Source organism: Aspergillus brasiliensis (genome assembly GCF_001889945.1).
Source record: "Aspergillus brasiliensis CBS 101740 unplaced genomic scaffold ASPBRscaffold_1, whole genome shotgun sequence".
NCBI classification, from domain to species: Eukaryota; Fungi; Ascomycota; class Eurotiomycetes; order Eurotiales; family Aspergillaceae; genus Aspergillus; species Aspergillus brasiliensis.
In genome coordinates, this window is record NW_027137442.1 from 4,138,844 (window position 1) to 4,166,816 (window position 27,973).

General features: G+C 52.3%; 12 protein-coding genes and 1 non-coding gene across 13 annotated transcripts; 9 read left to right on the forward strand and 4 right to left on the reverse strand.

The window, feature by feature from the left end:
- Nucleotides 1–233: 233 nt before the first annotated feature.
- ASPBRDRAFT_111894 (uncharacterized protein) lies at nucleotides 234–1,591 on the forward strand (the record flags this gene model as incomplete). The annotated part of the gene is made up of 2 exons (XM_067616604.1): nucleotides 234–777; nucleotides 828–1,591. 2 exons carry the CDS (start codon nucleotides 234–236, stop codon nucleotides 1,589–1,591), a joined length of 1,308 nt encoding a protein of 435 aa, XP_067485509.1.
- Nucleotides 1,592–1,971: 380 nt separating this feature from the next.
- Nucleotides 1,972–3,219, forward strand: ASPBRDRAFT_51026 (lipoate synthase; the record flags this gene model as incomplete). The annotated part of the gene is made up of 1 exon (XM_067626660.1): nucleotides 1,972–3,219. One exon carries the CDS (start codon nucleotides 1,972–1,974, stop codon nucleotides 3,217–3,219), a length of 1,248 nt encoding a protein of 415 aa, XP_067485510.1.
- Nucleotides 3,220–4,107: 888 nt separating this feature from the next.
- On the reverse strand, nucleotides 4,108–5,982 carry ASPBRDRAFT_264208 (phosphoserine phosphatase SerB). The gene is made up of 3 exons (XM_067622260.1): nucleotides 4,838–5,982; nucleotides 4,516–4,773; nucleotides 4,108–4,443 (listed from the first exon to the last, which is right to left on the reverse strand). Exons 1-3 carry the CDS (start codon nucleotides 5,672–5,674, stop codon nucleotides 4,129–4,131), a joined length of 1,410 nt encoding a protein of 469 aa, XP_067485511.1. The 5' UTR covers nucleotides 5,675–5,982; the 3' UTR covers nucleotides 4,108–4,128.
- Nucleotides 5,983–6,143: 161 nt separating this feature from the next.
- On the reverse strand, nucleotides 6,144–6,753 carry ASPBRDRAFT_37485 (uncharacterized protein; the record flags this gene model as incomplete). Its single annotated transcript, XM_067623735.1, has 1 exon — nucleotides 6,144–6,753. A coding segment is annotated over exon 1 (281 nt), but the record flags the coding sequence as incomplete, so codon positions are not given.
- Nucleotides 6,754–6,937: 184 nt separating this feature from the next.
- On the forward strand, nucleotides 6,938–7,926 carry met16 (phosphoadenylyl-sulfate reductase (thioredoxin); the record flags this gene model as incomplete). Its single annotated transcript, XM_067622214.1, has 2 exons — nucleotides 6,938–7,118; nucleotides 7,178–7,926. The coding sequence occupies 2 exons, from the start codon at nucleotides 6,938–6,940 to the stop codon at nucleotides 7,924–7,926; spliced, it is 930 nt and encodes a 309-aa protein (XP_067485513.1).
- Nucleotides 7,927–11,149: 3,223 nt separating this feature from the next.
- sC (sulfate adenylyltransferase) lies at nucleotides 11,150–13,489 on the forward strand (the record flags this gene model as incomplete). The annotated part of the gene is made up of 6 exons (XM_067622215.1): nucleotides 11,150–11,318; nucleotides 11,428–11,455; nucleotides 11,593–11,775; nucleotides 12,015–12,160; nucleotides 12,221–12,290; nucleotides 12,361–13,489. 6 exons carry the CDS (start codon nucleotides 11,150–11,152, stop codon nucleotides 13,487–13,489), a joined length of 1,725 nt encoding a protein of 574 aa, XP_067485514.1.
- A 343-nt stretch (nucleotides 13,490–13,832) lies between these two features.
- On the forward strand, nucleotides 13,833–15,844 carry ASPBRDRAFT_37487 (uncharacterized protein). The gene has a single exon (XM_067623736.1). It carries the CDS (start codon nucleotides 13,880–13,882, stop codon nucleotides 15,620–15,622), a length of 1,743 nt encoding a protein of 580 aa, XP_067485515.1. The 5' UTR covers nucleotides 13,833–13,879; the 3' UTR covers nucleotides 15,623–15,844.
- A 176-nt stretch (nucleotides 15,845–16,020) lies between these two features.
- ASPBRDRAFT_t13 lies at nucleotides 16,021–16,092 on the forward strand. Its single transcript has one exon. It is a non-coding gene; the product is annotated as a tRNA-Gln (tRNA).
- Nucleotides 16,093–16,374: 282 nt separating this feature from the next.
- Nucleotides 16,375–19,006, reverse strand: ASPBRDRAFT_114224 (uncharacterized protein; the record flags this gene model as incomplete). The annotated part of the gene is made up of 2 exons (XM_067616802.1): nucleotides 16,375–17,558; nucleotides 17,617–19,006. 2 exons carry the CDS (start codon nucleotides 19,004–19,006, stop codon nucleotides 16,375–16,377), a joined length of 2,574 nt encoding a protein of 857 aa, XP_067485516.1.
- A 1,967-nt stretch (nucleotides 19,007–20,973) lies between these two features.
- On the forward strand, nucleotides 20,974–21,288 carry ASPBRDRAFT_656673 (uncharacterized protein; the record flags this gene model as incomplete). The annotated part of the gene is made up of 1 exon (XM_067628573.1): nucleotides 20,974–21,288. The coding sequence occupies one exon, from the start codon at nucleotides 20,974–20,976 to the stop codon at nucleotides 21,286–21,288; it is 315 nt and encodes a 104-aa protein (XP_067485517.1).
- Nucleotides 21,289–21,600: 312 nt separating this feature from the next.
- ASPBRDRAFT_264363 (uncharacterized protein) lies at nucleotides 21,601–22,962 on the reverse strand. Its single transcript, XM_067622262.1, has 3 exons — nucleotides 22,401–22,962; nucleotides 22,238–22,335; nucleotides 21,601–22,174 (listed from the first exon to the last, which is right to left on the reverse strand). The coding sequence occupies exons 1-3, from the start codon at nucleotides 22,590–22,592 to the stop codon at nucleotides 21,673–21,675; spliced, it is 792 nt and encodes a 263-aa protein (XP_067485518.1). The 5' UTR covers nucleotides 22,593–22,962; the 3' UTR covers nucleotides 21,601–21,672.
- A 318-nt stretch (nucleotides 22,963–23,280) lies between these two features.
- ASPBRDRAFT_191512 (LYR motif-containing protein) lies at nucleotides 23,281–23,942 on the forward strand (the record flags this gene model as incomplete). The annotated part of the gene is made up of 5 exons (XM_067620374.1): nucleotides 23,281–23,331; nucleotides 23,426–23,590; nucleotides 23,714–23,776; nucleotides 23,830–23,879; nucleotides 23,933–23,942. 5 exons carry the CDS (start codon nucleotides 23,281–23,283, stop codon nucleotides 23,940–23,942), a joined length of 339 nt encoding a protein of 112 aa, XP_067485519.1.
- A 466-nt stretch (nucleotides 23,943–24,408) lies between these two features.
- On the forward strand, nucleotides 24,409–27,868 carry ASPBRDRAFT_37490 (uncharacterized protein). Its single transcript, XM_067623739.1, has one exon. The coding sequence runs from the start codon at nucleotides 24,793–24,795 to the stop codon at nucleotides 27,505–27,507; it is 2,715 nt and encodes a 904-aa protein (XP_067485520.1). The 5' UTR covers nucleotides 24,409–24,792; the 3' UTR covers nucleotides 27,508–27,868.
- The last annotated feature ends 105 nt before the right edge of the window (nucleotides 27,869–27,973 follow it).

Below are 27,973 nucleotides of genomic sequence, written 5' to 3' on the forward strand. Positions count from 1 at the left end.
AACCTCCCGCTCGACCAATTCCCCCGTTTGCAGGAGTTGCCTGTCTATCCCAAAGGCCATCTTCTGGTTCACACTCAGGTTATACCATGCGCATCAGTGTAGTTTCATGCTTTAGTTCTCGCAAGGTGCTGTTGCAAAGTCGCTCTTGTATTACAAAGTCCACTTTCTTCCCTATCCGCACCGCCCACCGCATTTCACCACATTCCAGATCATATACAGCTTTTGGCCGTAAAATGGCATCCGTGAATGGCAATGGTACTTCAGATGCGATCAAGAAGGATGTTGAGTACATGCCTATAGAGGACGTTGAGAGACTTGAGCGATACCGGCCAGGCGGTTATCATCCGATAACTATAGGCGAATTGTTACATGGCCGGTATCGCATCGTGCATAAACTTGGCTTTGGCGCATACTCAACCATATGGATGGCAAGAGATCAGAAATCTGAGAAATATGTCGCCATCAAAATAACAATCGCAGACAGCGACCTAGCTAACTCCCAAGAAAGGAATGTCCTCCATCGACTTGGTAATGCAGAGTTGAAGGCCAAGTCTCATCCCGCCAGCGCAATTATCCCATCTATATTAGACGATTTCACCATTTCTGGACCTAATGGTGTCCATCAATGCCTTGTCACACCGGTTGGAATGATGAGCTTAGCTGAGGCCAAAGACGCCTCATCTTCCCGTCTGTTCCGATTGCCTGTGGCCAGGGCTTTCTCTGCTCAACTGGTCATGGCAGTGGCATATCTCCATTCTCAAGGGGTTGTCCATGCTGGTAAGTACACTTAATCATTCATCATAATACCTACACTCATGTCACGTCAGATCTTCATCCCGGTAATATTTTGATCCTTCTTCCTAAGAGCATGGACTCGCTCTCACCAGAGCAATTTTACGAAAAACATGGACGACCTCACCACGAGCCAATTATCTGTCTAGGTCAGCAATCACTTCCTGATGGTGTCCCCGCACATGCTGTTGTGCCCATTTGGCTCGGAAAAGCGAGCGAAGACGTTTCTCTATCTGAAGCTCAGATAGTTGTCACTGATTTTGGGGAGTCTTTCACACCAGCCACTACAGCGCGGTATCACTCGCACACGCCGGATATGCTAGTCCCTCCAGAGACTTACTTTGAGCCCAAAAAGTCGCTTTCTTTCCCTGCTGACATTTGGACGCTTGCATGCACCCTCTGGGAATTGATCGGTCAGCGTCCGCTTTTCGAGGGCTTTAATGCATCAGCCGACTGGGTAATCAAAGAACATGTTGATACTCTTGGCACACTACCACTGCCGTGGTGGCAAAAATGGGAATCGCGGTCAAAGTGGTTTAATGAGGATGGAACAAGACATGGTGCTACAAGTTCAAGGTCCTGGGAGCAACGATTCAACCAGTCGGTCCAGGAGCCCAGACAAGAATTCAATATGCAACCCATGGGGGATGCCGAAAGGACTGCATTCCTTACTATGTTGAGAGATATGCTTGCATTCGTACCTGAAAAGAGGCCAGCTGCCGGTCTAATCATGGAATACGAATGGATGCAACAATGGGCTCTCCCTGAGCTAAATAGGATGAAACAGAATATGTCATAATTTCATGTGTCTTGTTCGACAAATAACTCCCTAATATAACTGCATTTCCCCCTCCTCTCCCACCCCAACCCCTTCTCAATAAAATCGGATTATTGGAGCACTGCATAGCAAGAGAGCATAGTGCTACCTAAAACTGCTGTTAGCTTAGATAGAGGACAACTACTGCAACTAGAGAATGACTGTCGACTGCAGTAACTTATCATCTATATGTCAGCACACTATCGACACCTCAGGCAACAAGCACCGGCTGAGTCATGATCGGGCGGCATCGCAACCGAAACTCCGAAGGATATCAGCGACTTTCCCGCGGAATCCAACTTACATTTCAACTTCTCCAAACACCGCAAGCCTGCCTCTCCTCTTCACAGCAAACACACACCATGGCAGCCGCATCAACAAACCGGCTACGGCTCCTCTGCACCTCTACGAGGGTTTCCCTCCCTCAATCCACCCCCAGCATCCTCACAACCCGCACCTACGCCACAACCGACTCCTCCACCTCCGCCACCAGCACTCCCAAACCGCGCCGCCGCACCGCATTTACAGACAAGCTCAACGCCGGCCCATCCTTCGGAGACTTTGTCACCGGCAACAATGAGAATGCCCCTCTTATCGATCCCTCCGAAGCCTACGCCCTCGAAACTGCCCTCGTCGGCCCCGCCGGCCGCAAAAAGCAAATGACCCGTCTCCCATCCTGGCTGAAAACCCCCATCCCCGATTCCAAGAACTACCAACGCCTCAAGAAAGACCTGCGCGGCCTGAACCTCCACACCGTCTGCGAGGAAGCCCGCTGTCCCAATATTTCCGACTGCTGGGGCGGCGGCGACAAAGCTGCCGCCACCGCTACCATCATGCTCATGGGTGATACCTGCACGCGCGGGTGCAGCTTCTGCAGCGTCAAGACGAATCGGAAGCCCGCCGCGCTGGATCCCCACGAGCCCGAGAACACGGCTGAGGCGATCTCCCGCTGGGGGTTGGGTTATGTGGTGCTTACGAGTGTGGATCGGGACGATCTTGCGGATGGTGGTGCGCACCATTTCGCTGAGACCGTGCGCAAGATCAAGTCCAAGGCTCCCAGTACCCTGGTTGAATGTTTGACGGGTGATTATCGCGGTGACTTGGATATGGTGGCGCTGGTGGCCAAGTCGGGATTGGATGTGTATGCGCATAATATCGAGACCGTTGAGGCGCTCACTCCCCGTGTTCGCGATCGGAGAGCTACCTTCCAGCAGAGTATTGCTGTGTTAGAGGCGGCGAAGAAGGCCAACCCGGAGGTTATCACGAAGTCTTCGTTGATGCTGGGACTTGGGGAGACTGAGGAACAGTTGGAGCATGCGTTGGCGCAGTTGCGTGCTGTTGACGTTGATGTCGTTACGTTTGGTCAGTACATGCGTCCGACGAAGAGGCATATGGCCGTGCATGAGTATGTTCATCCGAGATGGTTCGAACATTGGCAGCGTCGCGCTGAGGAGTTGGGTTTCCTGTATTGTGCTTCTGGACCGTTGGTGCGCAGCTCATATAAGGCCGGTGAGGCGTTCATTGAGAATGTCTTGAAGAAGAGGCGCGCGGGGGTTAGTGATGCTGTTGCGGAGAAGAAGGTCGCTGCTGTTGATGAGGCTGCTCGTTGAGCTTCAGCTTAACATATTCTCTTTCTTCTAGCTTTGTACGATTCTTGTGTTTGTCTTTCGGTCTATGGGCGCAGGGTTGCATTAAATGGGGCTTATACTGTGGTTGTTTCGAGCTTCTGGTTTTTAAACATTTGTCTACTTATGGACGTCATCAACTACTCCTAGCACTGCTAGAGTTCTTATTAGGAATTGGCCCGGGATGAGCGGGACGGACTGGCTGTCTCAATCATTTACTACAGGGTCGTGGATAGAAAAAATACTAATTCGACATGTATGCATCCATTGCACATAGAAAAAAAGAGGTAGACGGGAATCATATCAACATCAGCATCAGCCATCAGCCATCGTCATGATCTTGCAGTCGTTCAAATCAATCCATAATATGTCCCGTAGGTACGTAGCCCATCGTCATATAGTAGTCGTATGTATTGTACCTGCCCATGTTTGTTTCTTGCCTACTCCGACGCCCGCCTGTAACGCTCTCGTGCTCGTCGTTCTAATGCATGTAACTAACTTCCGCTTGCTTCTCGAATTCGCGTTGTTGGGAAATGGAAGCGGGTAAGAGAAGGGATGTGGTGGTTTCGGGTTGGGCTTGGTCTGTCTACACATGCCAAATCCAAAACCTTGGGGCCAAAGAGAGATAATAGGAAAAAAAAAAAAAAAACAGAGAGATGGATATATGGGGAGGGAGAATGATAGGGAAATGGAAATGGAAATAGAACGGAAAGAAAGGAACCTATCCAATGGTGCGCGAGAGAATTCCAAGAACGGGTTGGAAAAGTTGCAGAGTACGCACCTGGCGGCGTGTTGGCATGCTTGTCGCCGAGCTGACTAGTGGAAGACGCACGTGTTCGTGTCTTTCTACTGAGTGCTTGGTCACTCCAATGGATGCTCTGTAGCATGTCTCAACTACGCAATCAGCTCGGAAATGTCATCCTTAGTCAAACCAAGGAGGTAGAGGACATCCACGAGGCTCTCTCCATTCAGACGGGTCGGTGCCTCGAGCTGCACCTTGCTCTTGGCCCGCCAGGCAACTCCCAGCCCGGCTGCGTGCAGCATGAGCAGGTCATTGGCACCGTCACCAACAGCGACAGTTTGAGAGATAGGGATACCATGTTCCGCGGCAATAGAGCGAAGGATTGAGCGCTTCTGGCTCGCATCGATAATGGGGTATGTAGGGACCAGTTTGCCGGTCAGAGTTTGCGTCGTAGGGTCGATCTCGAGCTAAACAGTCAATCAGTATTTAAGCGAATATGCAAGGTAAATTTTGACCGGGTCGGATGTTGCGTCACATACATGGTTGGCATGCGCGTAGTCAAGACCGAGCTGTTCGGCAAGCCACTCCGCAAGAGGCTGGAAGCCTCCACTCAAGACTGCCATTTTGCAGCCGAGGGTCTTCAATGCCTTGCATAGTTCACGCGCACCGGGAGAAATGGTGATGATGGACTTCAGCTTCTCGAAGACGTCCGCAGGCACGCCCTTCAGCAGACTGACCCGCTCCCGCAGAGATGCGGAGAAGTCCAGCTCGCCGTTCATAGCACGAGCCGTGATTTCCTGTCATCACTGTTAGTACACACGAGTGACCCCTTTCCATCGTTATGCACAAAATGGTACGAACCGAAACCTCCTTCTCCACGCCGATGAACTTGGCAATCTCATCAATCACCTCATTCTGAATCAATGTGCTATCCATATCAAAGACCACCAACCGCTTGTGCCGACGGAAGACGCTCTCCCGCTGGAGGACGACCTCAACGTTCCATTCACGCTCGAACCGCCATATGCTCTCGTGTTTCCGCAGGTCCTCAAAGGTGAGATAATCGGGGTTGGGAGGAGGCGAGAAGGTAACTTCGACGACGCGAGGCTGGTCGTGACGATCCAAGCAGCGGTGCGAAGTGTTGGTGCGCTGATACGGGGTGGGAAGGGTTTCGATGATTTGAAGGAAGTTGGTCAGGCAGAGCTGCGAAACAAATGGACCATACAGATGATCGAGCGGCTCCGGCTCCGGGGCGGGAGGCTCCCGTGGGATCTTCTCGATATCGACCGTCGGGGCCGAACCTACGGGTACCATGGGCGATGGCAGAGTTTGGCCAGACCCGGCATGAGGAGAGGAGTCGGGGTGCAGATGGGGATGGATAGGATCAGCAGACTTGTAGTAGATCGTAGCGACCAGCTGCTGTGTTCCAGTGGGCAGCTCATTGGACTGCGGGTTGAAGATGCTGTGGACAATGCCACTGTCGGTGACCTTCTCGGGATCGGGGCTAATGGGATTAGCTTTGACGGACAGCGCAGCAAACGCTGACTCGGGGGAGTTGCCAATCACGTTTCCGATGGTCTGGATAGGGGCAGAGGGTTTGTACTGCTGGTGGTCCTGGATGAAGGATGCGCTGGACAGGGTCTGTCGCAAGACCGGCCGCGTTGGACGGCCGTTGTTGGCGGGGTTGGGCGCTGCCATTGTGCCGGACTAAGAGAGTTTTGGCGCAAGGGAGAGAAAGAGAGGAGAGAGTGAGGGGGTGAAAGTGGGATTTCGGAGGTAGACGGAGATTGAAGATAGCACAGGGCGAGGATGCGAGTAGCGGGATGATCCTCAGCAATCAACGGCGAATCCACCCAGTGGGAACGAACCCTCGACAAACAGGAGCAGTCGGAAAGAGAGAGAGAGAGATACGAGACCGTCTAGACAAGTCAAAACGAAGGTCTGGCTTTGAACTCACGGCGAATTTCCCCTGCAGCTCCGATCGGCCGCACGTGGTGGGGGATCCCGTGCCCCTCGGTCACATGAGACCGACTCATTTGGGTTCACCGCCCGGCAGAACCATGCCAACTTCTCCTCCCAGCCAAGATTGAGATGATGGGGTTGATGATGATATCAATCTTTGGGGAAGGGTTTATGGAGCAGAGCAATTAGCATGCTCCAACTGCCACCATCGGTTTGATATGACAAATAAGGGTCTATTCTGACTAGTCGCCAAGACAACAACAGCAACACTAGTTAAATCTAGTAATCTACAAGTGTCTGACTCAAATCAGCCGGGTTTGTTTTCTAAGCAATCCAATTTCCCCAGTCCGAGGCTAATCATCAACTAGATCTGCACCGCCTGGGGGGACAGAAAACAGACCGGAACCGGGATACCATGCCGTCATGAAGAGATAAGATGAGCAAGCGGCTACACGGAGTTCCGACCGGGACAACTTTGATGCCCTTCGTCTATGTTCTTCACTGTTCCAAGTTCCCTGTGGACCAATGCTGGATTTATCAGCAATGACACCCGGCGGTTGTTTCAGCGGATGAGCTAAGCAGGTCCGGGTGCGCAGAGTCACCCAGAGTGCAAGTATTGCGTGATTTCCCCAGGACATGAGGAGATAAATTTTTCAGCCCAGTCGCCCGATTGTGCAGGCGGTCACAGACAATGTCGTGATCGTGAACCGGCAGAATGAATCGGCATGTATGAGGGACTGAGGGCAGGAAGAACGGGTGCCTCCGACCCGATGATGTCGTGATTGCCCCTGTCCTGTCTTTCTTTTATATCGCACTGGTCAGGTCGTCTCCATTGTGTTCTGTCTACATCATCTCTTGCCTCCCACTTCAGTTCCAATCCTTCCGTCATCCCTCCCAAGTCTGTCGAGCCATTACATATAGACCCGCTTGCAATCTATCTGCTCGTCCTTGGGATTGACTTGTCTACCTTATACCCTGTCATTCGACTCCTCATTCATCATGCCTGTGAAGACGTCTGAGAACTACCCCTCTGCCTATGAGGCTGCCGACCTACGAGACACTGCCACGGACTCTGGCTATGTCAGTGGTGGCTCTAGTGATGACTACTCTCCAGAGATTGTTTTCACGAAGCCTCACTTGAACTTCCTCAACAGACAATTGCAGTTTCTTGAGCCTCAAGGTCAGCATGGGTTGCCCCTCTCACGCGTCTCCAGGCCCACTTGACTAACACATTCACAGATGTCCTGAGATGGTGTGTGACCTCTCTGCCTCACCTCTACCAGACCACCGCTTTCGGTCTTACGGGTCTCGTGACCTTGGACATGCTCTCCAAGCTGGACGTGCCCCGGCCCCAGATGGTTGATCTCATCTTCCTCGACACCCTCCACCACTTTCAAGAGACCCTGGATCTGGTCGACCGTGTTCGCCAGAAGTATCCTTTGGTCAACATCCATGTTTTCAAGCCTCAGGGTCTCGAGACCGAGGAAGAATTCGCCCAGAAGTATGGTGCCCGTCTCTGGGAGAAGGACGACCAGTTCTACGACTGGGTGGCCAAGGTTGAGCCTGCCCAGCGTGCCTACCGCGAACTCAATGTTCACGCTGTCCTTACTGGACGCCGTCGCAGCCAGGGTGGCAAGCGTGGTGATCTCGATGTCATCGAGGTTGACGAGGCTGGTCTGATCAAGATCAATCCTCTCGCCAACTGGTCCTTCGAGCAGGTCAAGCAATACGTCCAAGACAACGATGTTCCTTACAACGAGTTGCTCGACCGTGGCTACAAGAGCATCGGTGACTACCACTCCACCCAGCCCGTCAAGGAGGACGAAGATGAGCGCTCTGGTCGCTGGAAGGGTCAGGAGAAGACTGAGTGCGGTATCCACAACCCTCGCTCCAAGTATGCTCAGTTCCTCATGGAAATGGAGCGTAAGCGTCAAGAGGAGGCCCTTTCACAGGCTCTTCAGACGTCCCTGACGACGTCCGCTCAATAGAGACCGCTCGTCTTCTTCTCTCACCTTGCATCTATAACGGCGTTCTATGACCTGGGAGTTTAATCTGGAGTGGAGTTACATAGCCTTGTTGATTTACTTGTTTCAAAAAAGAGGACTCCATGGTACGGGAATGGGAGGATTATGTGTTATGACATCTGGGAAATTCTTGAGCAAATGATTCGTATGGAATCAAAGGCCGACCGTCAATCCTCATCCGATTGGAGATACTGTACATACAGGGTTGGCGGAGACTGGCAAGGATTTGCAAAAACCGGCTTACAAGCCAAGTACATTAATGACATGCATGATACAAATGATTAGACCATTTTATTCCATTCTTTTCTTTATTTCCTCCATTAAGGGTAAATCGGATCCCCTGTAGACTCGCGGAGTGTAGGACTGTGGGGTGGGGTGTTCCAACTCCAACCCTATCCGATATCGCACCCGACTCAACCGAATTGGAAGTTAATTCGCTACTATAAGTCCGTTAAAGAATAAAGTTTGCTGATATGAAATTTTTCTTCTCGGAACTTCCCCGTGAATCCTCAGTCGATCACTGGGTAGTTGGGCTTCTGTAATTTATTCCCAAGGAATACATCGCAGATGCCAAAGGCCCTGCCAAGACTCTACTATATTCAGCGCCTCCGGATGTAGTGGGTTACCCCAGTAGCCATTGGGGACTGCTTATTATAGTTGTAGACGAACAGCAACAGAGATTCACCAAAATATTACCTAACACAAATATCATAGTATGATTTAACAAAATCTTATATTAAAGTCCCGCTGAGATTCGAGTGCGTGTCAAAAAGCTTCCACAAGAATAGTGGACATACTGATTACAATAATATACCTACAAAACTATTTCTTTCAGCTCTCTCTTACTGGACTTACGTGTCTATTCACTATTCTAATGGCCAAAGCATTCAAAACAATACGCCGCACACCCTGGAAAGTAGCCAAACCGTAAGTGTCGAGCCACTTATTGACTCGCACTCCCCATCCTCCTCAAAGAAGATATTGCGCGTCAGTAGAAGGTCTCAAACATGGATAACTTCAACTTGTCAGATAACAGCACATCAGTACAGCAGTATAAGCATTCTGAGTCATGTTCTAAGCTATTCACGTCGAGGTGGTTAAATTTCTGTCTTGTTTCATTTCAGCCTTGAATGGCGTGATCGGGGAAGGATCTTATCTTATCGATCTAATCAGTTCAACCTTATCAGCGGCAGATGATGGGATTGTTGCTTCTCTCGTGCGAGAGATTCTGGGTTGCTTGTTCTTCCCCGTTTTCTTTTATGTAAGAGTATGGAGTTAATATTTATGTTCCAGAATTGGATAGACTCGATAAATTCTTGGAGAAGCGACTCCTGTGTCAGTCTTCCTCCAGGAGACGTGCATTTTTCTCGCTTTTTTTTTAGCTTTGGGTTAATGGACAGTTGGTAGCGCTGGTTGTTTGGAAAGGGATTGATAGCAGAGTCTCAGGCATTGGACATGTAAAAAAAAAAAAAAAAAAAAAAAAAAAAAGAACAAAGTATTTATTCTATCAGGGGCTTTGATTCTACTTTAATTGCTGAATGGACCCTGATTCGATGTAAGTGATGGCTGCGTACCTTACGGTTCATGCATGACATGTTTTGTGGCCCGATGATGCGATGTAGGGCTGTACTAGCTGGTTGCATCATTTACTTCCAATTATCGTCCTTCTTGGCTCAGCTACCTCCGTACAAGAAGAAATTTGCATACGTCTGCAGAACCCCTCCCGCTCTTTATGAGAAGCCACATCCCGCACTCCCGAACCCTGAGACCCTGAGCTAAACACGATCACGCCGTGGACAGTTCCACAGCGGACCGATGCAGTCAGATGAGTTCGTATATATGCGTGGGGTGGCTATTCAGTATATGAGTAGCCGCCTGGATGATGTCGGCGGGCTCAACACTACTACTAGTAAGTGTTCGTCATGTGTTTCCCGGGCTACTGCTTATTCCAGATGAGTGACACAGGTCAATTACCGGGAGTACTAAGAATTGACACTACTATAAAATCTCGACTGAGATCTCCGCGGATACTGCGGCTGGCTGAGAAATCAATGAAATGAATTGACCTTCACATAATATTCGTCTGTTGTCATGGAGAGTCCCAGCAGCAGGTCGCTGTTTAGGGCAAGCGGGTCACCTGAGCGGACAGGGCGGAACCGGTGCCAAGCAGGGGCTAAGCCCCGGCTGGGCGTAGTCAATCACGCAAGCCGAACTGGAGATGTCGTGATCCCAACACGTGACCTAAAGGCGGCGGTTTTTTCACTGAAACGCGGCGGCCGACCAAGGAAAACGTGTTTGACTGGTATGTTTCAAACCCGTTTTGCCGGCTGGCCTGACATCGACCATCGTCCATCACAATCGACGGAAAATCTATCTGAGAAATGTCCACGCATGCGATTGACATCTCGCATACGCTGGCGGTTTACTTAAACGGCAACTATCCTGTTGCCCCCCTGAAAATCATGACTTGTTCTGGGCTCCGTAGACCCAGCGGGGGAAATTATGTGGCTTTCAACATGAGGTTGATGACGACGATGGGGGGGCAGCGATTATCCCCCGTGGTAACGAGGGCCGCGCCGTATCTCCGAGGAGTGCCCATCCGCCCTCGGAAGTACACAATGTAGTTCAGTCCGAGTATAGAGTAGAGGGAACAGTATAAGCGCCCGCCCTTCTAGAAGGCCCTAAAAATAGAGGGCTTATAAGAATAGCATGCTGGAGACGAGCGATGGCGCCATCGCGCTGAGGATGAGCAATTGCGAATGCGACGATTGTGCAGCCTCATCGGGGAAGAGAGAGAGAGAGAGACGTACGACAGACAAGAAAGGCATACGTAGACGCTCTTCGTACCAAGAGTCCGACAGCTCCACCACTCGACGACAGATCCCGATAGTTGATTTGGCTGGAACGGAGAACTTGAGAAAGCATATTGGTCATCGCTGGAGTCCCTCAATCTCCTGAATTGCTCGAATTGGATCATTGCCTTGGTTGCTCCGCTGTTCCCCTCTTGACCCCTTCCTGAACTTTTTTTGCCCTTTTCCACTCCCACTCTTCATAAACTCCATTCTTCTTCCTCCTTCTCCCCTCCTCCACTCTCTCTCTCTCTCTTCTTTATAATCCTCTGGGACCCTCCAGACCCTTTCCTTTCCTTCTTTCTTTTTCCTCATCACATCCCTCATCATCCTTTACAATGGCCAACTCTCCCCACGGTGGTGTCCTTAAGGACCTTCTCGCCCGCGATGCTCCCCGCCACGACCAGCTGGCTGCTGAGGCGGAGACTCTCCCTGCCCTCACCCTCACTGAGCGCCAGCTCTGCGATCTGGAGCTCATCATGAACGGTGGTTTCAGTCCTCTGGAGGGTATGTCCACCATAATTATCCACTTTCTCTGTCCTGGTTGCCCGCGACTATCCGTCGGCTTGCAACCACCGCGGGGTGTAATCGGCAGTCTTGGCTAACTCGGGCGCAGGCTTCATGAACCAGAAGGACTTCGACGGGTATGCTACGATCCCTCCACCCCCACCAATTCTACGCCCGTGGTCCTCGAATAGATATTAGATATGCAGAGAGAGAGGAACTGCTTAAACAGGCGAAAGTATTGGGGGACGATAAGCTGACATCGGTTTTTGTTCAGTGTTTGCGAGAACTGCCGTCTTGCCGATGGCAACGTCTTCTCCATGCCCATCACCCTCGACGCCTCCCAGCAGACCATCAACGAGCTCAAGCTTCAGGCCGGCGCTCGTCTCACCCTGCGCGACTTCCGTGACGACCGCAACCTGGCCATCCTGACCATCGACGACATCTACCGCGCTGACAAGTGAGTGGAGACTCTGTTTTCTGTTTTTCTCCCTCGTGAATTTTTCCGTACCAGTGGGAAATGCGGGATCTTGGCGATCGCTATATCTTTGACTTGAACGGGGCGTCCATGAAACAAGAGATTGGCATCGCCGACCTTGATTTCCCACTGGCGGAGTTCACTAGCCGTCGGGGATTTTGCGGATTGTGGGTCTCGATGACGCGGATGGGCTAACGTTCTGCTTTTCACCCCTAATTTAGGCAAAAGGAAGCCAAGCTGGTCTTTGGCGGAGACGAGGAACACCCTGCTATCAAGTACCTGAACACCCAGGTCCAGGAGTTCTATATTGGCGGAAAGATCGAGGCTGTCAACAAGCTCAACCACTACGACTATGTCGCTCTTCGCTGTATGTCATTGCCCGTGCACAATCCTCCGTTTCATGTACTGACCGCGCGGGCCTAATTAGACACTCCCGCGGAATTGCGTGTCCACTTCGACAAGCTCGGCTGGTCCCGAGTTGTTGCTTTCCAGACTAGGTACGTGTGGCGGAGACCAGCCATAGTGCAGCTGTTATGATGCGCGACCTTACGACTAACGGTGCCCTAGAAACCCCATGCACAGAGCTCACCGTGAGCTGACCGTCCGTGCCGCGCGCGCCCGTCAGGCCAATGTCCTGATCCACCCCGTCGTTGGTCTCACCAAGCCCGGTGACATTGACCACTTCACCCGTGTCCGTGCCTACCAGGCCCTCCTGCCCCGCTACCCCAACGGAATGGCCGTCCTGGGTCTTCTGGGTCTGGCTATGCGTATGGGTGGTCCTCGTGAGGCCATCTGGCACGCTATCATCCGTAAGAACCACGGTGCCACTCACTTCATCGTTGGTCGTGACCACGCCGGTCCCGGTAAGAACTCCAAGGGTGAGGAGTTCTACGGTCCTTACGATGCTCAGCACGCCGTCGAGAAGTACAAGGACGAGCTCGGCATTGAGGTCGTCGAGTTCCAGCAGGTCACCTACCTGCCCGACACCGACGAGTACCGCCCCAAGGATGAGGTCCCCGCTGGTGTCAAGACCCTCGACATCTCCGGTACCGAGCTCCGTAAGCGCCTCCGCACCGGTGCTCACATCCCCGAGTGGTTCTCCTACCCCGAGGTTGTCAAGATCCTGCGTGAATCCAACCCCCCTCGTGCTTCCCAGGGTTTCACCATCTTCCTTACCGGTTACATGAACTCCGGCAAGGACGCCATTGCTCGTGCCCTGCAGGTCACCCTCAACCAGCAGGGTGGACGCTCCGTCACTCTGTTGCTCGGTGACACCGTCCGCCACGAGCTCTCCTCCGAGCTGGGCTTCAGCCGTGAGGATCGCCACACCAACATCCAGCGCATTGCCTTCGTGGCCGGTGAGCTCACCCGTGCCGGTGCTGCCGTCATCGCTGCCCCCATTGCTCCCTACGAGGAGTCCCGCAAGGCTGCCCGTGAGGCCGTCGCTGGCTCCGGTGGCAACTTCTTCCTCGTTCACGTTGCTACTCCTCTCGAGTACTGCGAGAAGACCGACAAGCGCGGCATCTACGCCAAGGCCCGCCGTGGCGAGATCAAGGGCTTCACTGGTGTTGATGATCCTTATGAGGCTCCTGCCAACGCCGATCTCACTGTGGATGTCTCCAAGCAGAGCGTCCGCAGCATTGTTCACGAGATCATTCTCATGCTTGAGAGCGAGGGCTACTTTGACCGCAACTAGATTAGCATAGGCGCTTGGGAAAATACTGGTTTTTTATTTGCGTGATACAGGTCGGATTTCGGAACCCTGGGTGGTTTTTAGAGGATCTATGGCTCTATAGAGAGATTTGGAAATAATATTTGATTCCCCAATACAACTTCGAAACTTGTATACCAAGAAAAACCCCTTCCTCCGTAGTGTCTTGGTACTCCCTTATCTCCTTAGGCATAGAATTCTTGCTTTTCGCCCTACTAGGTAGTGCCAACTGGTGCGCTCAGACGGCCCGACGTTGCAAACGATGCAAACACGCACCTGACCTGGGCTGTTCTTCCGCCGACGACATCGTGACCTGATTTCTAGCACCAGCAGCTCTGCGACAAGCATCACAGAATGCTACCCCATCGCGTCCCAATGCCTCGAATACCGGGGTCTGGCCGCTCACTACGGCCTCCCACTTTACACAGCGCTCGCCATCCCTCCCGTCCTTTCACCCAAAACTCCCGTCTACAAGTCATTTCCCCGCCTCTAGGTCGGCCTCAGCTACCTTTCCTCACATCCCCGGCAGGCAGTCGACCTCTTCCGCCACTATCCTTGCATCTCCGACAACACTTTGCGCGACTGGTATCGACTGAGAGCCGTGACTACTATAGGCGACGCATCTCCAATGGACTCAAAATCGGTCTTTCGTTTTACGCCATCTTGGTGCTGTTCCAGGTGATGAAGTTAGGCGTTTACCAGGAAGACATCGAACACAAATGGCCGACGCCGCCGGAATGGTCCTGGAAGAGTCGGTGGTGCTTGCGCTCGGCACAGGCACTGCAACATCCCGAGCAGATCGGCAAACTTATGACCAATTGGCCCATGGTTGCGGGATACCTGAAAGATCTGCTGGAGCGGCTTGAGGACCCGGAAGGAGAAGGAAAGGGCATTATGGAGCAAGAAGACGGGGGCTTTCTGGTTGAAGGTGTTGGAAAAATGGGATACGATGTTTCTGCGAAGAGTGAGCCATGGAGACGGGGCTACTTCCAGGCTCTGATGGGAGCTGCAAAGGCCGCGGAGAGTCTTGAGGGCTGGTTGACCGATCGGAAACAACGTATCTCTGCGCCTTCGGAGTATGTTGTTGGGCCCTCGAACCCTCGCCCCAGGCCGATGCCCGCTGGACAGAAGAGCCCTCTGGAGGAGAACTGCGAGCCTGCTTCTCCTAGTCCGGAGAGCTTTTACATGAAGATTCTGACTACGCGGGGCTTCGACACGAGACAGAAGGTGGAAGCGGCGCTTTCATATGCGGACTGGCTCGACTACAAGGGACTGAAAAGTACTTCGCGCGATATGTACAGCTGGGCTATGGATATCGCGGCCGCCGGATCGTCCGTGGATGCGACCAAAGTCGTGGATCTGAAGACAGGAGTCTTGAAGAACGACGGCAAGTTGTTGCCGTCTGAGAATATTATCCGTGTGTCCACGGCGCTCGCGGTTCACCACGCCAAACAGGGCGACCTGCCTAATGCCTTGTCCATCTTCACTTCCGTACTGAAGGCCCGCCGGTCCCTTCCCGCGGCTTCATCGGACACAGCTCTCCCATTCTTCCCCTCTCGCACACCCCCGAGCAATGATCCGTTCCGCGCCCTGTTCAACTCTCTCAAAACTGTCCTCGTCCCCGTTGAATACCCGCCGCCTCAACCGTCAGGTGACGAACCACCTGCACGAACTCCCACGTCCGTCTGCGACGAAGCTGGCCTTATGACCTACATCGGTGAAATCATCTACGCCTCCTCCTCTAAGGAAGGCGGTCTGGCATGGACCCGCGACGCCGTAGACTTGGCTGAGGCCACTATCTTCGAACTCGGCACCTCCGAGGAACTCCGCGAGCCTCGCGACCGCTGCGCAGACTGTCTGCGCGTCGGCATCGGGAACTGGAAGACCATGGTCTCCCAGCTGATCAAGCAAGCCGAAAAGGAGGAGCAGGAGACCATTGAAAAGGCCAAGAAGGCCTGGTATGGAGGCCAGAAGCAAATCGAAGCCAAGACTCTCGAAAGGAAGAGATGGGAAGCCGAACGCTCGATCCTCGATGACCGGACGAGAAGACTCAGCGACTTTGTGAACGACGATACGGCTTTCCAGGGAATTGCCCCGAATAGCTCGTTGTTCACTTAGGATATGTGTTTTTCCTCTCGTGTCTGTTTTTCTTTTTCTTGTTCGGTATCTTTCGTCATTGCATGGAATCGAGGAGTTGTGGCGAGGACATCTATCTATCCATCATCTACTATCATGAATAAGCGCTGTGGGTTGGTTGTCAGGGATGGGTTAATTTCTCTTCTCTGTGTAAAATTACTAAGTTTGAAGTGTAATTCAAAATACAAAATCTGGTCATCTCATACTTATCTATTCATGATTGTACATACACCACTATCCAAGATCGTATACGAGGACTCTACACCCCCTCGACCCCTGGTGTGTTGACCTTGACAGGCTACTAACTATTCGTTTAAACATATCACTCATCCTACATTATGTTAATAGAGGCATGTTCATAAAAGTCTATCACAACAACAGGTTGTGTAGTGTAATGGTTATCACTCTGGATTCTGATTCCAGCAATCCCGGTTCGATCCCGGGCACGACCTTTTTTGCTGCATTATATATCTACACTATGTGTTGCATTTATTGATCAATTACAAATTAATCATCATTAGTTTAGTTTGATGATGTTCATATTTTTGATTCTTGTTGTTGTTGTTGTTGTTGTTTGAATCTCGGAGATAAAGGGAGTAGAGTATATTTAATTTACACGTACTAGGCTACTACCCTTATAGATGATGCCGCAAATGCCAAGTCAAGATTCTGGAATATATACTAGTAGATTAATTAGAAATACAACAGCAGCGCCCTGCGAAAACCATGGTATCCTAGTCCCCACCAACAACACTTCCACTGGGTAATGTGATCTCGAAGTCATCAAAGTTCAAAGTGTAATTGCCTATCACGCCGGAGGGAGTAAGGTCGACGGTGAAGCTGTGGCTCTTCGCGTCCGAGTAGCCATCAGATAGGTAGGATTGGATATTGCTTTCCGAGAACTCGGCAGCGGAAAGGGTGCCAGTCTCCTCCAGGATATAGAGAACAGCGACGCGGGCAAAATCAAGGACTTCTGATGTGACGGTCGTCGAGTTGGAGGATGAAGAAGTAACAGTTGTCGTACTCGAACTGGACGTGGAAGTTTGCGTGGCTGAGGACTCTTGGTTTGTCTTGGTTGCTGTTGCGGTCGCGGTTCCTGTGCTGCTTGGCGGATCGCCATCGAAGACGATGCCGTGCGCTGTAGCGACAGAGTCGCGGGCCGCGAGAACTTGTGTGGGAGTAAGTTTTGACAAAGCTGGGCTGGGAGGGTTCTCGCGGTTAGCTAGCAGGCGATCTGGTATAAGAGCCTCATCCAAGGACGAGCCAGACAGAGCACGGCGGGCTTTGCTGCTGCTTGTTGATACGCTAGCGAACGAGACAAGGGTATTTTCCGTCGTACAGGACACATTGTTTTGGCTGAACAGGGCCATGATCGTGACAGCGTCAAGAGGAATGCTGTAGTTTTGCTGCGAGTACTCAAACAGACGCGGAAGCTCGCTGCCCATGGTGGCGTTCTTATTTTCGACTTCAGTCGTGACACAGCTGGCATCGCCAGAAATCGTACAGCGCGACCCGGTGTAGCCGTTGGCGCAAACGCAGGAACAAACGCTGCCGCTTGAGACACTGACGCCACCATTTTCACATGGGTTAGTCTTTGCGCAGCTCGTACCACTCGACTTGTGGCGCACCACGAGCAGACCAACAGGGATGAGGATGGCGGCCAGGATGACAATGATGATCACGACACAAATAAGAGCAAACAGCCATGGTGGCAATCCGCAGCATCGGCGTGGTTGTTTCGGTGCAGCTTTTTCTTGATCTCCATCTGCCCGAGGCGGTTCATTGGAGTGTATCTGATGCAGCGTGGATCTTCTGAAGAAGAAAGGCCAAGATGAGTGACCGCCCTCGGGGGTTGCGGCAGGGGGAGGGAACGACGCCAAGATGCTCTTGATTGATCCAGACTTGCGTTTGGCGTCATCTGCAAACACTAATTAGCCTTGTCGCTGGACTATAGTACTCAAAGTCAAACCTACCACGGAATTGAAACCTGGAACCACCTCCACCATTCAGTAGATCGTTTCGACTTGCAGTTCGGCCATGCTCTAGATTCGACGCAAGTCTTGTCGCACGTCGAATGAGGTCAGGCAAGCTCGTCATGCTCCCTCGAGCTTCTGCGTCACGAACAGCGCTCATGTTGAGACGCGGAGGCCGGCGGCCACCTGGTCGTTTGTCGCTCATCGTTGGTGCAGCCCTGGGAAGAGCTCCGAGCTCTTTCTCCAAAGCCCCATTGTCATTGTATGGACGAGCTAAGGCTGGATGTTCCGTGCTGACATCCAAGATGATTGGCGCTTTCTCTAGGTTGAAGTGCGCAGACCCTGTTGAGCTGGACGAAACAGAATCTCTGCGATCAGGCCCTACAGAGATCTCCTTCAGGATAAACTCCGTTCCCGTGGTCCCGGATGTAGTTGGTCTAGCAGACACAGGGGTCCTTTCTGAAGGCGGTATTGGCGAGCTAGCATTAGATTTCTGGATCGTGCGCAAGGAAGGCTTCTCTCTGGTCCCGACGCTGGCTTGCCTGAGGAGCGTAGCCGTAGCTACTCCGGCTTGGTGAGTAGAATGTCGAGACACATCATCGTCAGATTCGCCGTCTAGATATGTGCCTAAGATCTCTGATTCTGCTTGTCCCGAGTACCAGCTAGGTGGATACGGTCGTGCAGGGCCGTAGTGATCTTGTGAAATGGTTGGGCTGTCTGGCAATTCCTCTGGAATAGGCGAAACCGATGAGGCGCGGTTTCGCGCCACAGGCACTGGAGGAGCAAGACTAGCGGCCTTTTTCGGAGCGCCCCCTGGCGCAACATGTTGCTGAGGGGGAAGCGGATGGGGAACTGAGGGAAGTTCGGTGATGGACGAGACAGTGGAAACCCCTGACTGTCGGAAGAGGTCGTCTGTGGCGACGGAAACGCGAGGTGTTGAGCCTGCAACACTGTCGGGGCTAGGCGGTCGAGGGATGGGAATCCTGATGGCAGGACGCGGGCCTGGTTGGAGTGGGAATGGCTGCGAGAAGGAGGGGACTGGACGTTTGATGTTCAGAGGGCTGGGTGCTGGTGGAACATCGGACATGCTTCTCTCCGAATAGACTGAAGGAGACGGGCAATCCGGCCGGGGCGGGCGCACTGGCGGAGGCCCTTTTGGAACGACCAAGCTTGCCTGAGGGTTGGCCAGATTGGGTGGCAGAGGAGGGTTGTCGGGCAGAGGCCATTGTGTCATATGGGCTGGATTGATTCGAAATGAAGGCTGCGCATCTGGTGCTCTCTCAGGACGCTTTCCAGCCTGAAGCATTTCCCGCGCTCGCTTGACTGATCCTTTCCGTGCGACGTCTCCATCTGGCTGGGGCCCGGAGCCTGCGTTTTCAGCTTGGGGATCCATGTGATATTGGTGTTAGATTGTAGAGATTCTAACAGTCATAGGATACTCTTGCACAGTACGCGAATATGGTCGGTTAGCGCATAGGATGGAACTCGATCAAGTGTTGGTAGTGGAGAGATCTTTCTTCAACACCGGAGAGTTGATCGATGAGCGAAATCCAGCTCGACTGGGTATGTGACAGAAGTCAAAAGCAGATGCAGGAAGATAGCAGAGCAAATCCGAAATAAGCCAATTTTTCAAACTGTCGGACGCCGTGCAACAGTCAAGGCTTAGAAAGCAATGGGCTCAGAATTCAATCAAATGAAAGTGGTTGACAATAAGAGTCGCAATGGCACTCAATGCCTCTGGAGGGAATGAGTAAGTTGATGCTACAATCTCAGACATCGTAGAGAGCTAAATCAGAAGCTTGCATACCGCACAGGAGAAAAAAAGGTCTTTTTGTTCAAAAGAAGAATGAAGGAAGGTTGACCCAGGTCAAGGAAGTATAATATCAGACCCCAAAGTCTCAGCGAAAGCTTTGGCTGTCCGTGAAACCCCTGAGCGCATCGTTAAGACACTTGTTAGTTACACCTGACCACTGGGGAAAAGCATTATTTTCGGACTTACGGAGTCATAAAACAGAATAAAAAGGAATGACAAGGAATAAAAAGAAAGAGCTTCTAGCCCTTACTTGGGGGGAAAGGAGCGAGCGACTGGAAAGTAGAAAGAAAGAGAACAACCCCAGTGTCGCGTCAAGACAGACTCAGTCCTTTGGGCGATAACGCCTCTCACACGGTTGGGAAAAGCAAGGCCAAGGGTTTTCCAGCACCCCGGCGAACCAAAAGTCAGACGTTGATATTAAAGTGCTTCATTTCCGTCCTATGCGCAGGCATTAGGACCGGATAAGGGCGCAGACGTTTTAGAGTCGGACCAATTCAGTCGCAAGTGGAGTTGATCCAGCGCCAATAGCGCGGGGACAGGCACGGAAAGCCGTTTGTGATAATGCTGGCTGTTAAGATTTAAGAGACCCAGCACGCGAAGCCCAGCCTCCCACGTAAACAATGCATTTAACAGGTGGTTGACCAAACATCCTGAGCTGAAGCCGCGTCGTTTGGGCGACAGTCAAGGTGACGAATAGTATCCCCTACCACGGCCATCCAACCTCATATGCATGATCATTCCCTGGTTTCCCATCACCATTCCGGCGTACGGAGTCTGCATGCAGACGGCAAGCGGAGTCCCATGAATCGCAATGCCATGCTACAGCGGAAGGGGACAGGGTAGGCGAGGGCCGTAGATTGGCTGGAAAATGAGGATACTGAATAACCGGAGAAGCTAAAAGCTGGCGGGTCTGGACCCGACCTTGACAGTGCGCAAGGCCATTGGTCAGGAACGGAATGACCAAGAGGATGGCGGATGAACTAGGTCTCACCTTGAGCAGGAGTACCACTCCTCTGCGGCCCTGCGATTTCAACATGAAACCCTCGACGAAGCTCCTCCCGTGTGCAGCGACCAATAAACGAGCCCAACAAGCAAGCGAGGCCTGGTCATTCAGCGCAGACCATCCGCGAGTTGCACCTGATCCTGGCTCGGGTAGCTCCACTGCATATCAGCGCCTTCAAACTAACCGAGTCTCACGACCGTTATAGATAGGTGATAGTGACGAAGCGAGAAAACTCAATCACTTTCCCGGTCACCCATTTCCTTCGACTTTCGGAATTGAAGGAAGGACACACGTAGAGACCAGCAGGTGCGCCGTTGTTCACTAGCACTCTTAGATCGTAGAACCCGTCTCATTGTCCGTCGGGAGGAAAACTCGTTGCGGTTTAGTGAGTGAGTCCCGGAGATTAAAAGCGCAATAGTCGGGATACGGGAATAGATTAAGCGGGTTAGCATCGTATGAGGGCCTGCACGGGCAGTGGGCGGGTTAATAATAGTATCCTCCTATTTTATTTCATGACCTGGAGACTGGAGAGTAGTCTAGAAGAATGAGCGAGATGGCTAAGAGATCCGTCCGTGAGCCAAAGAGGCAGAGTGACAGCGAAGGGAGGAGAGGAAAGACTTTGGAAACAGACTGGGATGCGAGGCTCAACGGCCGGTTCCAGATAGGAACAGCCATCCTGCAGCCACTGCTGCAAGCCTGCAACAACGAATCCCGTTTCCACTTCAGAAAAGCCGACGGATTTCTGACAGGGGAGTTCGTTGGTACCTTAATTTTGATCATATCCTTGGTCAATCTGTCGAAGTCGCAAAAATTTGGTTCCATCCATAACAAAGTGGGTATCGCTATGGAAAGGGTGTAGTTTGTCAACAACTACTCTCCGTACTCCATACTACTATCCAGTTAGTATACCCGCCCATCTGGTAAGTAATGAAAAGCTCCCTGTCCGAATGCGCTGGACCTTCCAAGGCAGAATCGAATAAAAATAGACTCTGGGGATATGTACCGAAAGTGGGTGCATCTGTTCTTCTATCCATATTTTTATTTCATTATCAACTGCCGTAGCTTGCATGTAGTAGTCTATTTATATGCACAGGTCTAGATTTTACGATATTGAGCAGCTACTGCCTCAGGCATGATCCTTGCGACATGCTGGAAGATGACCCCAACTTGAGCCATTCTATTGCTACAACCACCACCTTACTTCTGGCGCATGGTAACCTAGAAGAGGACCCTGCGAGCACAATCAGGCTCCCTCACACCTGGCCAGCTCACTCCGCACTCGATTGATTTCCTTCTCCACAATGTGCATCTCAACGATGACACCAGCAAGCTGGGGTAGGCGACTCTCAACAGCTTCGGCGAAAGACTTCTGGGCGCTGCGAAGATAGGGGGACACCAGAATCCCGTACCAGTGGATTGGGTCTGAAGATCGGAACTTCTTCTTTTTCGAACGCTTGAGCTTCATATCCGCATCGGGGCCTGTTTGAAGGGGCTCAGATGTGGTCGAGGTTTCACCAGCTTGGTCATCTCCGTCTTCGTGTTGTGGCCGATCTTCCTTAGGCGAATCGGCGTCTAATTCGGGCTTATCGTCCGTCTCGGAATCGTCCTCTGGGTGTTGAACGGTAACTGATTCAATCTCGAATATACTAGATTTGGAATCGCCATTGTCGGTAACATTCGGCGATGAGTTGAGCGTCTCTGTTGTGTAGCGTTCCTCAGCCGGGTCGGTAGGAGATTGTAGAGTCCTGTTCAAGTCGAAACCATTTAGCACCGTCTCTTGGGGAGGGTCAAACATATACCGGACTCACACTCTCTTTGTCGCCTTCATGCGCTCATCATAGTAATCTGCCCCATAGTGTCGACCAGGTGGACAAGTATAGTTGGCTTTGGCAAGAGAGAAAAATCCCTAGTGCTGGTCTCAGTATCGCTTACCGCAACAAAGCCACATCATCGTATGACGAGATGACTTACCGAAGAGAGCTTCGACCCTAGCTCAGCTTGCAGCTTTTGATGCTGATCTAAGAGGTGCAGATACCGCTCTAATAGATTGTCCAACGACTGGATCAAGTCCCCGGAGGCATCTGCTACAGGAGCTCGCTTGGGTTCGGAATCCGGAGCTGGTGAAGCTGAACGGGAGGCAGGCGGAGTGGGGATTTGCGCCATTGGGATCTGAAGGTGATCACAGCGACCGATCTGCAGCGCAGGGCCACTTTATTCAGCAAGGAAACAGTCAATTGTAGGTGAAGGCTTCAACCGTGGTTGTTGACGAAGAGCGGAGCCATTCTGGAAGCCGAGGGGAAGAAGATCCCCCGTGGAGGTCGGCCGGCGAGTCCGATAACTCCGTCATCGCGCCTCCGAGCCCAAAAGCAAAAGAATTTCCCGGAGAGCCTGCCAGCGATTGTCTCTTCAACGCTCCGCTTGCATCCCCATCAGGAAGCATCCGTTTTTCTGTCATATCCTGCTTGTCAGAATAACCCCCTTACGACTGTTGTTGGGATAGAAGTTTTGATCCCAGTTGGTTGTTGGAAGCGACCCCGACTCTTAACCGGTACGCCACCTGCTCTGCGTTGTCCGAGGGTATCCCAACCCTGCTGCGAAAAGCCTCTCGGAGTTGGACGTCCTCGGTCAGGACGGCTCGGGTTGCTCCTCTTTGGGTCTCAAAAAGCTGACGCGAATAGCATCGCCTAGCTGTACTCCCTCGTTAGCGGCCCAGAACCGATTATAAATCCAGAACTAGTGCATCTGGTATCGCTTCTAGCATCATCATTTCCGGCTGTTCTCTCTCTTTCGTCCTTATCATTTCAATCATACAACTTTTATAATCGCATCTCTCCACTCAAAGTCGCCCATCATGTCTGTGCCGACCATGCAGCGTGAAACGGCCTTCCAGGTCCGGTCCTTGGTATGCCCTCCCTGCTAGAACTAGATTGCGCAAAATCTCTCCGTTCCTTAAATTGCGATGGCATCAGGTCTAATCAGTTCTTTCATACGGACAGTTCCGCTCTTTGCTCCGTCAATCTTCCCAGTTCTCGAACTACAACTTCCGCGAGTATGCCCGCCGGCGCACGTTGGATGCCTTCCGTGAGCACCAGAAGGAAACCGAAGACCGCCGGATACAGGAGTTGATCCAAGATGGACTACAGAACTTGCGGATGATGAAGGTCAGTATATTTCACAGATGGACGTGACTGGATACGCCCGCGTTTGCCTCACTACGCAGACCGTGTGTTTTTGAGTCAAGGCGGGGGTCGACGCTAGCGAACGAGCTGCTAATACTTCTGCAGAGGCAAACAATTATCAGTCAGTTCTACCAGCTGGATCGGTTGGTTGTTGAGGGTCAGAAGACTGTAAGTATCTATGGAGCTTGTCTCTGATTGCCATGAAGCTGACCGGTTGATAGGGTGAGCAGACTGGCACGGAGGGGAACATTGTCCGCCAGAAGGATACTGGGTAAGATAGACCCTTCGTTATCTACTTTTTGGCCAATATTGACGTCTATATAGCTGGGACTAAACGATCGACGGGGATCATTTGTCTTTCGCAGCGAGAGTACGGAGTTGAGGGGAATCCAGCACCAACACGATTGCAATATCATTTGAGGCCATTTGAGCCGATGGCCCGAAGATGAAGGGATAGCATAGATCGGAGGGGTCCTGTATTTTTATTGAAAGCCACTGCGCTTCAGGTAGCGATTCTTACTCTTACTCATCTGGAATACTATTCTTCGCTCCCCATTAGCCCGAATTCCATCCCATCTGGAGCTGTAGTCAATAGTAGTCCTGTTCATTCTAGGTGAGAGTTCTGAGTGACCCAAGTCACGTGCGGGGGCGGCGGCGCGGCCGATTCGCTGCGATCGCATCGCGCTGCTCCGATCAACCATCAACTCCAAAACAGCCTCGTTCTCCAGAAGAGACCCTTTCTCTTTCAATCGGCAACCACACCCAGCTCCGTAGATTCACTGGGTGAGGGGCCCTCTGCCGTTTTCCTGATTATTCTCCGAAGAGTGAGACTGCAGGTCCGGCGCTCATCATGCCACCTACTGTAAGCTTCTTGCCGCGAGCCACGATCCCGACCCCGTTATCGATCAACAAACCATTGCACTGAAGCTTGCGAATTCAGTATAGAATCATGCCATCGCTGATATATACTTACAACCTTCCAGTTTAGATCCTCTCGCTCTGGTCGCCAATTCGGTGATGGCGCCAACCGTAACAGAAGTCAGATCGATCACGATGTGTTCGAGGGGCTTCCTGTACGACGCTGGACACGTCAAACTCAGACCATCTCGCAAGTCCCCAAGTCCGAAGGCACAGAAACCGTCGTGCAGGGTCCCGGGGGGAAGTCAACCATTCCAGAACACCCAATGCCCCGAGACAGTCACCTGTTGAGTCCTATGAGCAGAGCCCTCCTGCGAGCTGCGCGAGCCGGATGCATCTATATCCGTCAAGCGTCCAAAGACTCCGAAGATGAAGAGAAAGAAGCGACCGATGGGGAGGAACAGCCACTTGTCCAGAGCACCGAACGCAGTTTCGTCACGCGCAAGTGGTCCGCCGTACCGAGACACCTCGAATCATCAGAAGTCGATTTCCTCGCCAAACGACGACCGGGTCTACCCTCTTTATACGGTGCTACTGCTGCGTCTACGGATGGAAATAATGCTTCTGCGCCGATGAGGAGGACCAAGTTCAAGAAAGTGGACCCGGCGACCGGAAATATCTCGATCTACGAAGCATGGGTACCGGAGGGACACAAGATTGAGGGAGAGATCACTGATGGAGCTCGAGTTGCAGCTGAGAACAGCGCGGTCACTGTGACCCCTGAGGCGCCAGCGCCCGGTACGGTCATAGAGGGAGTTGGGGTTGTCAACGCCGAGGGTGTGGTAGTCGCAGATACGAACTCTGCAGCTGTCATGACTCCTCCAAAAAGGCGGCCTCCTCCCCCCAAGCGCAAGGCGAAGGGCTTTGGAAAAGGACGGAGAAAGAAGGTCATGTTTGCTCCTGGCGATGGCGCGGATGCCGCCACGGTCCACGGTGCCAATGGCTCCGGAGTGGATGGCGCTGCAGAATATGCCAAGGATGGGGATGCGTCACGGTTGTCTGGTGATCAGAATGGACAGGAAGAGGACGATGAGGAGGGTGAGGAAGGTGATGAGAGCGACGAGGGTGATGAGTCTATGCTAGAGGCGAAGACTCCGGAGACTCCAGTTCCGCGTCCCAGCACTGAGCCGCCGACCGACTCGACACCTGTGCCTGCACCGGCACCGGCAACTGAACCAGCTGCGACTGCTACAGCTGATTCCACAGATACGGCGCTGCCAACCCCTGAGGCTCCCTCAGCTGTCCCGCCCGCTCAGCCAGATCAACCAACAGTCGCTGCTGAACCTCCATCACAAACTGCCACTAGCCAGCCCACATCAGAGGCCCCCGAGCAGAAGGAAGATGTAGAGATGACCGAAGCTTACCCCTCGATACCTGGTCCTGAGGATAGTGTATCAGTTCCAGCTACTCAACAGCAGGGGCCCGCTCATATCGCTGAAGATGTTCCGACCTTGCCAACCCAGGAAGCCCCTCAACCTCCCGTTGCAGGAACATCGCCAGTCGTGCCAGCTTCAGAGCAGCATGTCAATGAAGTGTCTGCAGATGAACCAGCGCAGCCAGGTAAGACGACTACTGATACTGCTCAGCCGCCGACACAGAATGATCAGATCATGGATACGACTATGGAGGATGTTGAACCTCTCCCACAAACCGCACAGGATCAAGCACCAGTGGAACAGCCGGCGGAACAGGCGGTCGAGCAACCAGTTCCTGAGAAAACAGCTCCTCAGCCTAATGAGGCTACCGCAGAGAACAAGGAAATCGACCTACTCGGTACGTTGGAAGCGAGTTTGAGCCAGCCGCCGGCCGAAGAACGAGGTGACAATCGAGGGACGGACGTCGAGATGGAAATGGATGTAACTCCCAACGTCGAGCAGCCTCCTGCTACGGAAACAGCTGGGCCTTTTGCAGATAAGACAGTGGAACCTGAGACGCAGCCAGCAGAGGACACCACCATGGCTGCAAAGATTGCCGCTGAACCAGCTGCAACCGAACAAGGCGAACAGCCCGCTGAACCGCTCAACGAGCAGCATACCGAACAACCATCTGAAGCACCTGCACCGCAGCACATTGAGCAAGTTCCTGAAGCCCCAGCAGGAAAAGTGGAAGAACAGGCGGGCGAGTCAGTCTTGGAGCAGCCCGTGAAGTCGGAATCACCTGCTCAGCCAGAGCAACCTATGCAACCAGAACCACCTGTTCAGCCAGAACAGCCCATGCTGGAGGAGCCTGTACAGGCAGCTGAACCTGTACAGTCAGAGCAGCCGGGGCAACCTGACCCACCTATCCAGCTAGAGCAGCCTCTTCAGGCGGAGCCTGTAGAGCCAGTGGAGCCCGCTCAGTCAGAGCAGCCGGAACAAACAGAAGAACCCCAGCAGTCTGACCAGCCTGTGCAACCAGTACAGCAAGAGCAACCCAAAGAACAAATGACATCACAAGCTCCTGAGGAAGTTGCAGATCCCGCAACCCATACTGCAACCGAGCAGCCCGAGCAGGCACAGACCGAGCAGACGCTTGCTGAGCAACCATCAGAGCCACAGGCAGATGAGCCGCCCAAAGCACCAGAGGAGCATGTTCCCGTTAACGCCGAGGAACCAGCGGCTCCAAAGGTAGAAGAAGAAGAAGCAAACGTCGCCCCACCTCAGCAAGCAGAGGAAACCCAGCCACCTAAAGAACCTACGCCACCCGCCTTACCTGCTCCAGAGGAACCACAGCAACAGGCAGAGCCAACACCGACACCACAGCCCCCAGCTGAACAAATCTCAGCTGAGGAAAAACCAAGCGAAGAAACTCCAGCTGAAGCAGAATCCATGGAGCCTGGGCCTATCCCTGAAACCAACCCTACCCCAACCGAAGCCCCCTCTATCCCAATCATCCCCGAGACTGTGCCTGAGCCTACCCCCGAGCAACCAGCCCAGGAGACGACCAAACCCGAGGAGGCCGAGCAGCAGGAGCAACAACCAACCGGTACCAACACAGCATGAGATACCTCATGCCCATATTCAATAAACAAGACAGGCGGACACGCTTAGAAGACATACATGTCTTTTGTTTTCTTTTTCTTCTCCTCTTCTTTCCCTAGAACCAGAAATTCTACATCTACCCTACAGTTCAGGCGCAGCTAGGAAACGGTGCTATGGCGTGAAATCAGGAAAGCCCGGGATGAATCATTTATCTACTTATCTATCATGACTGTGAACTAAACATACACGGTATATGGCCTGGCCATTCGGCTTATTTTTTTCTATATTTCTTATTTTTCTCTATCATTGTATCATAAGGAGGTAGTATATTTTTTCTTCTCATAAAGAACTGAACCTTTTCCGTAGCGTATTACATTACACATGGCATACACAATAGTACAATTCTCATCGCTTCTCAACCGGCATTACGGTACTACTGAGCTCTGATTACGCATGCATATTGTAGATAAATATACGTAGTAATAAT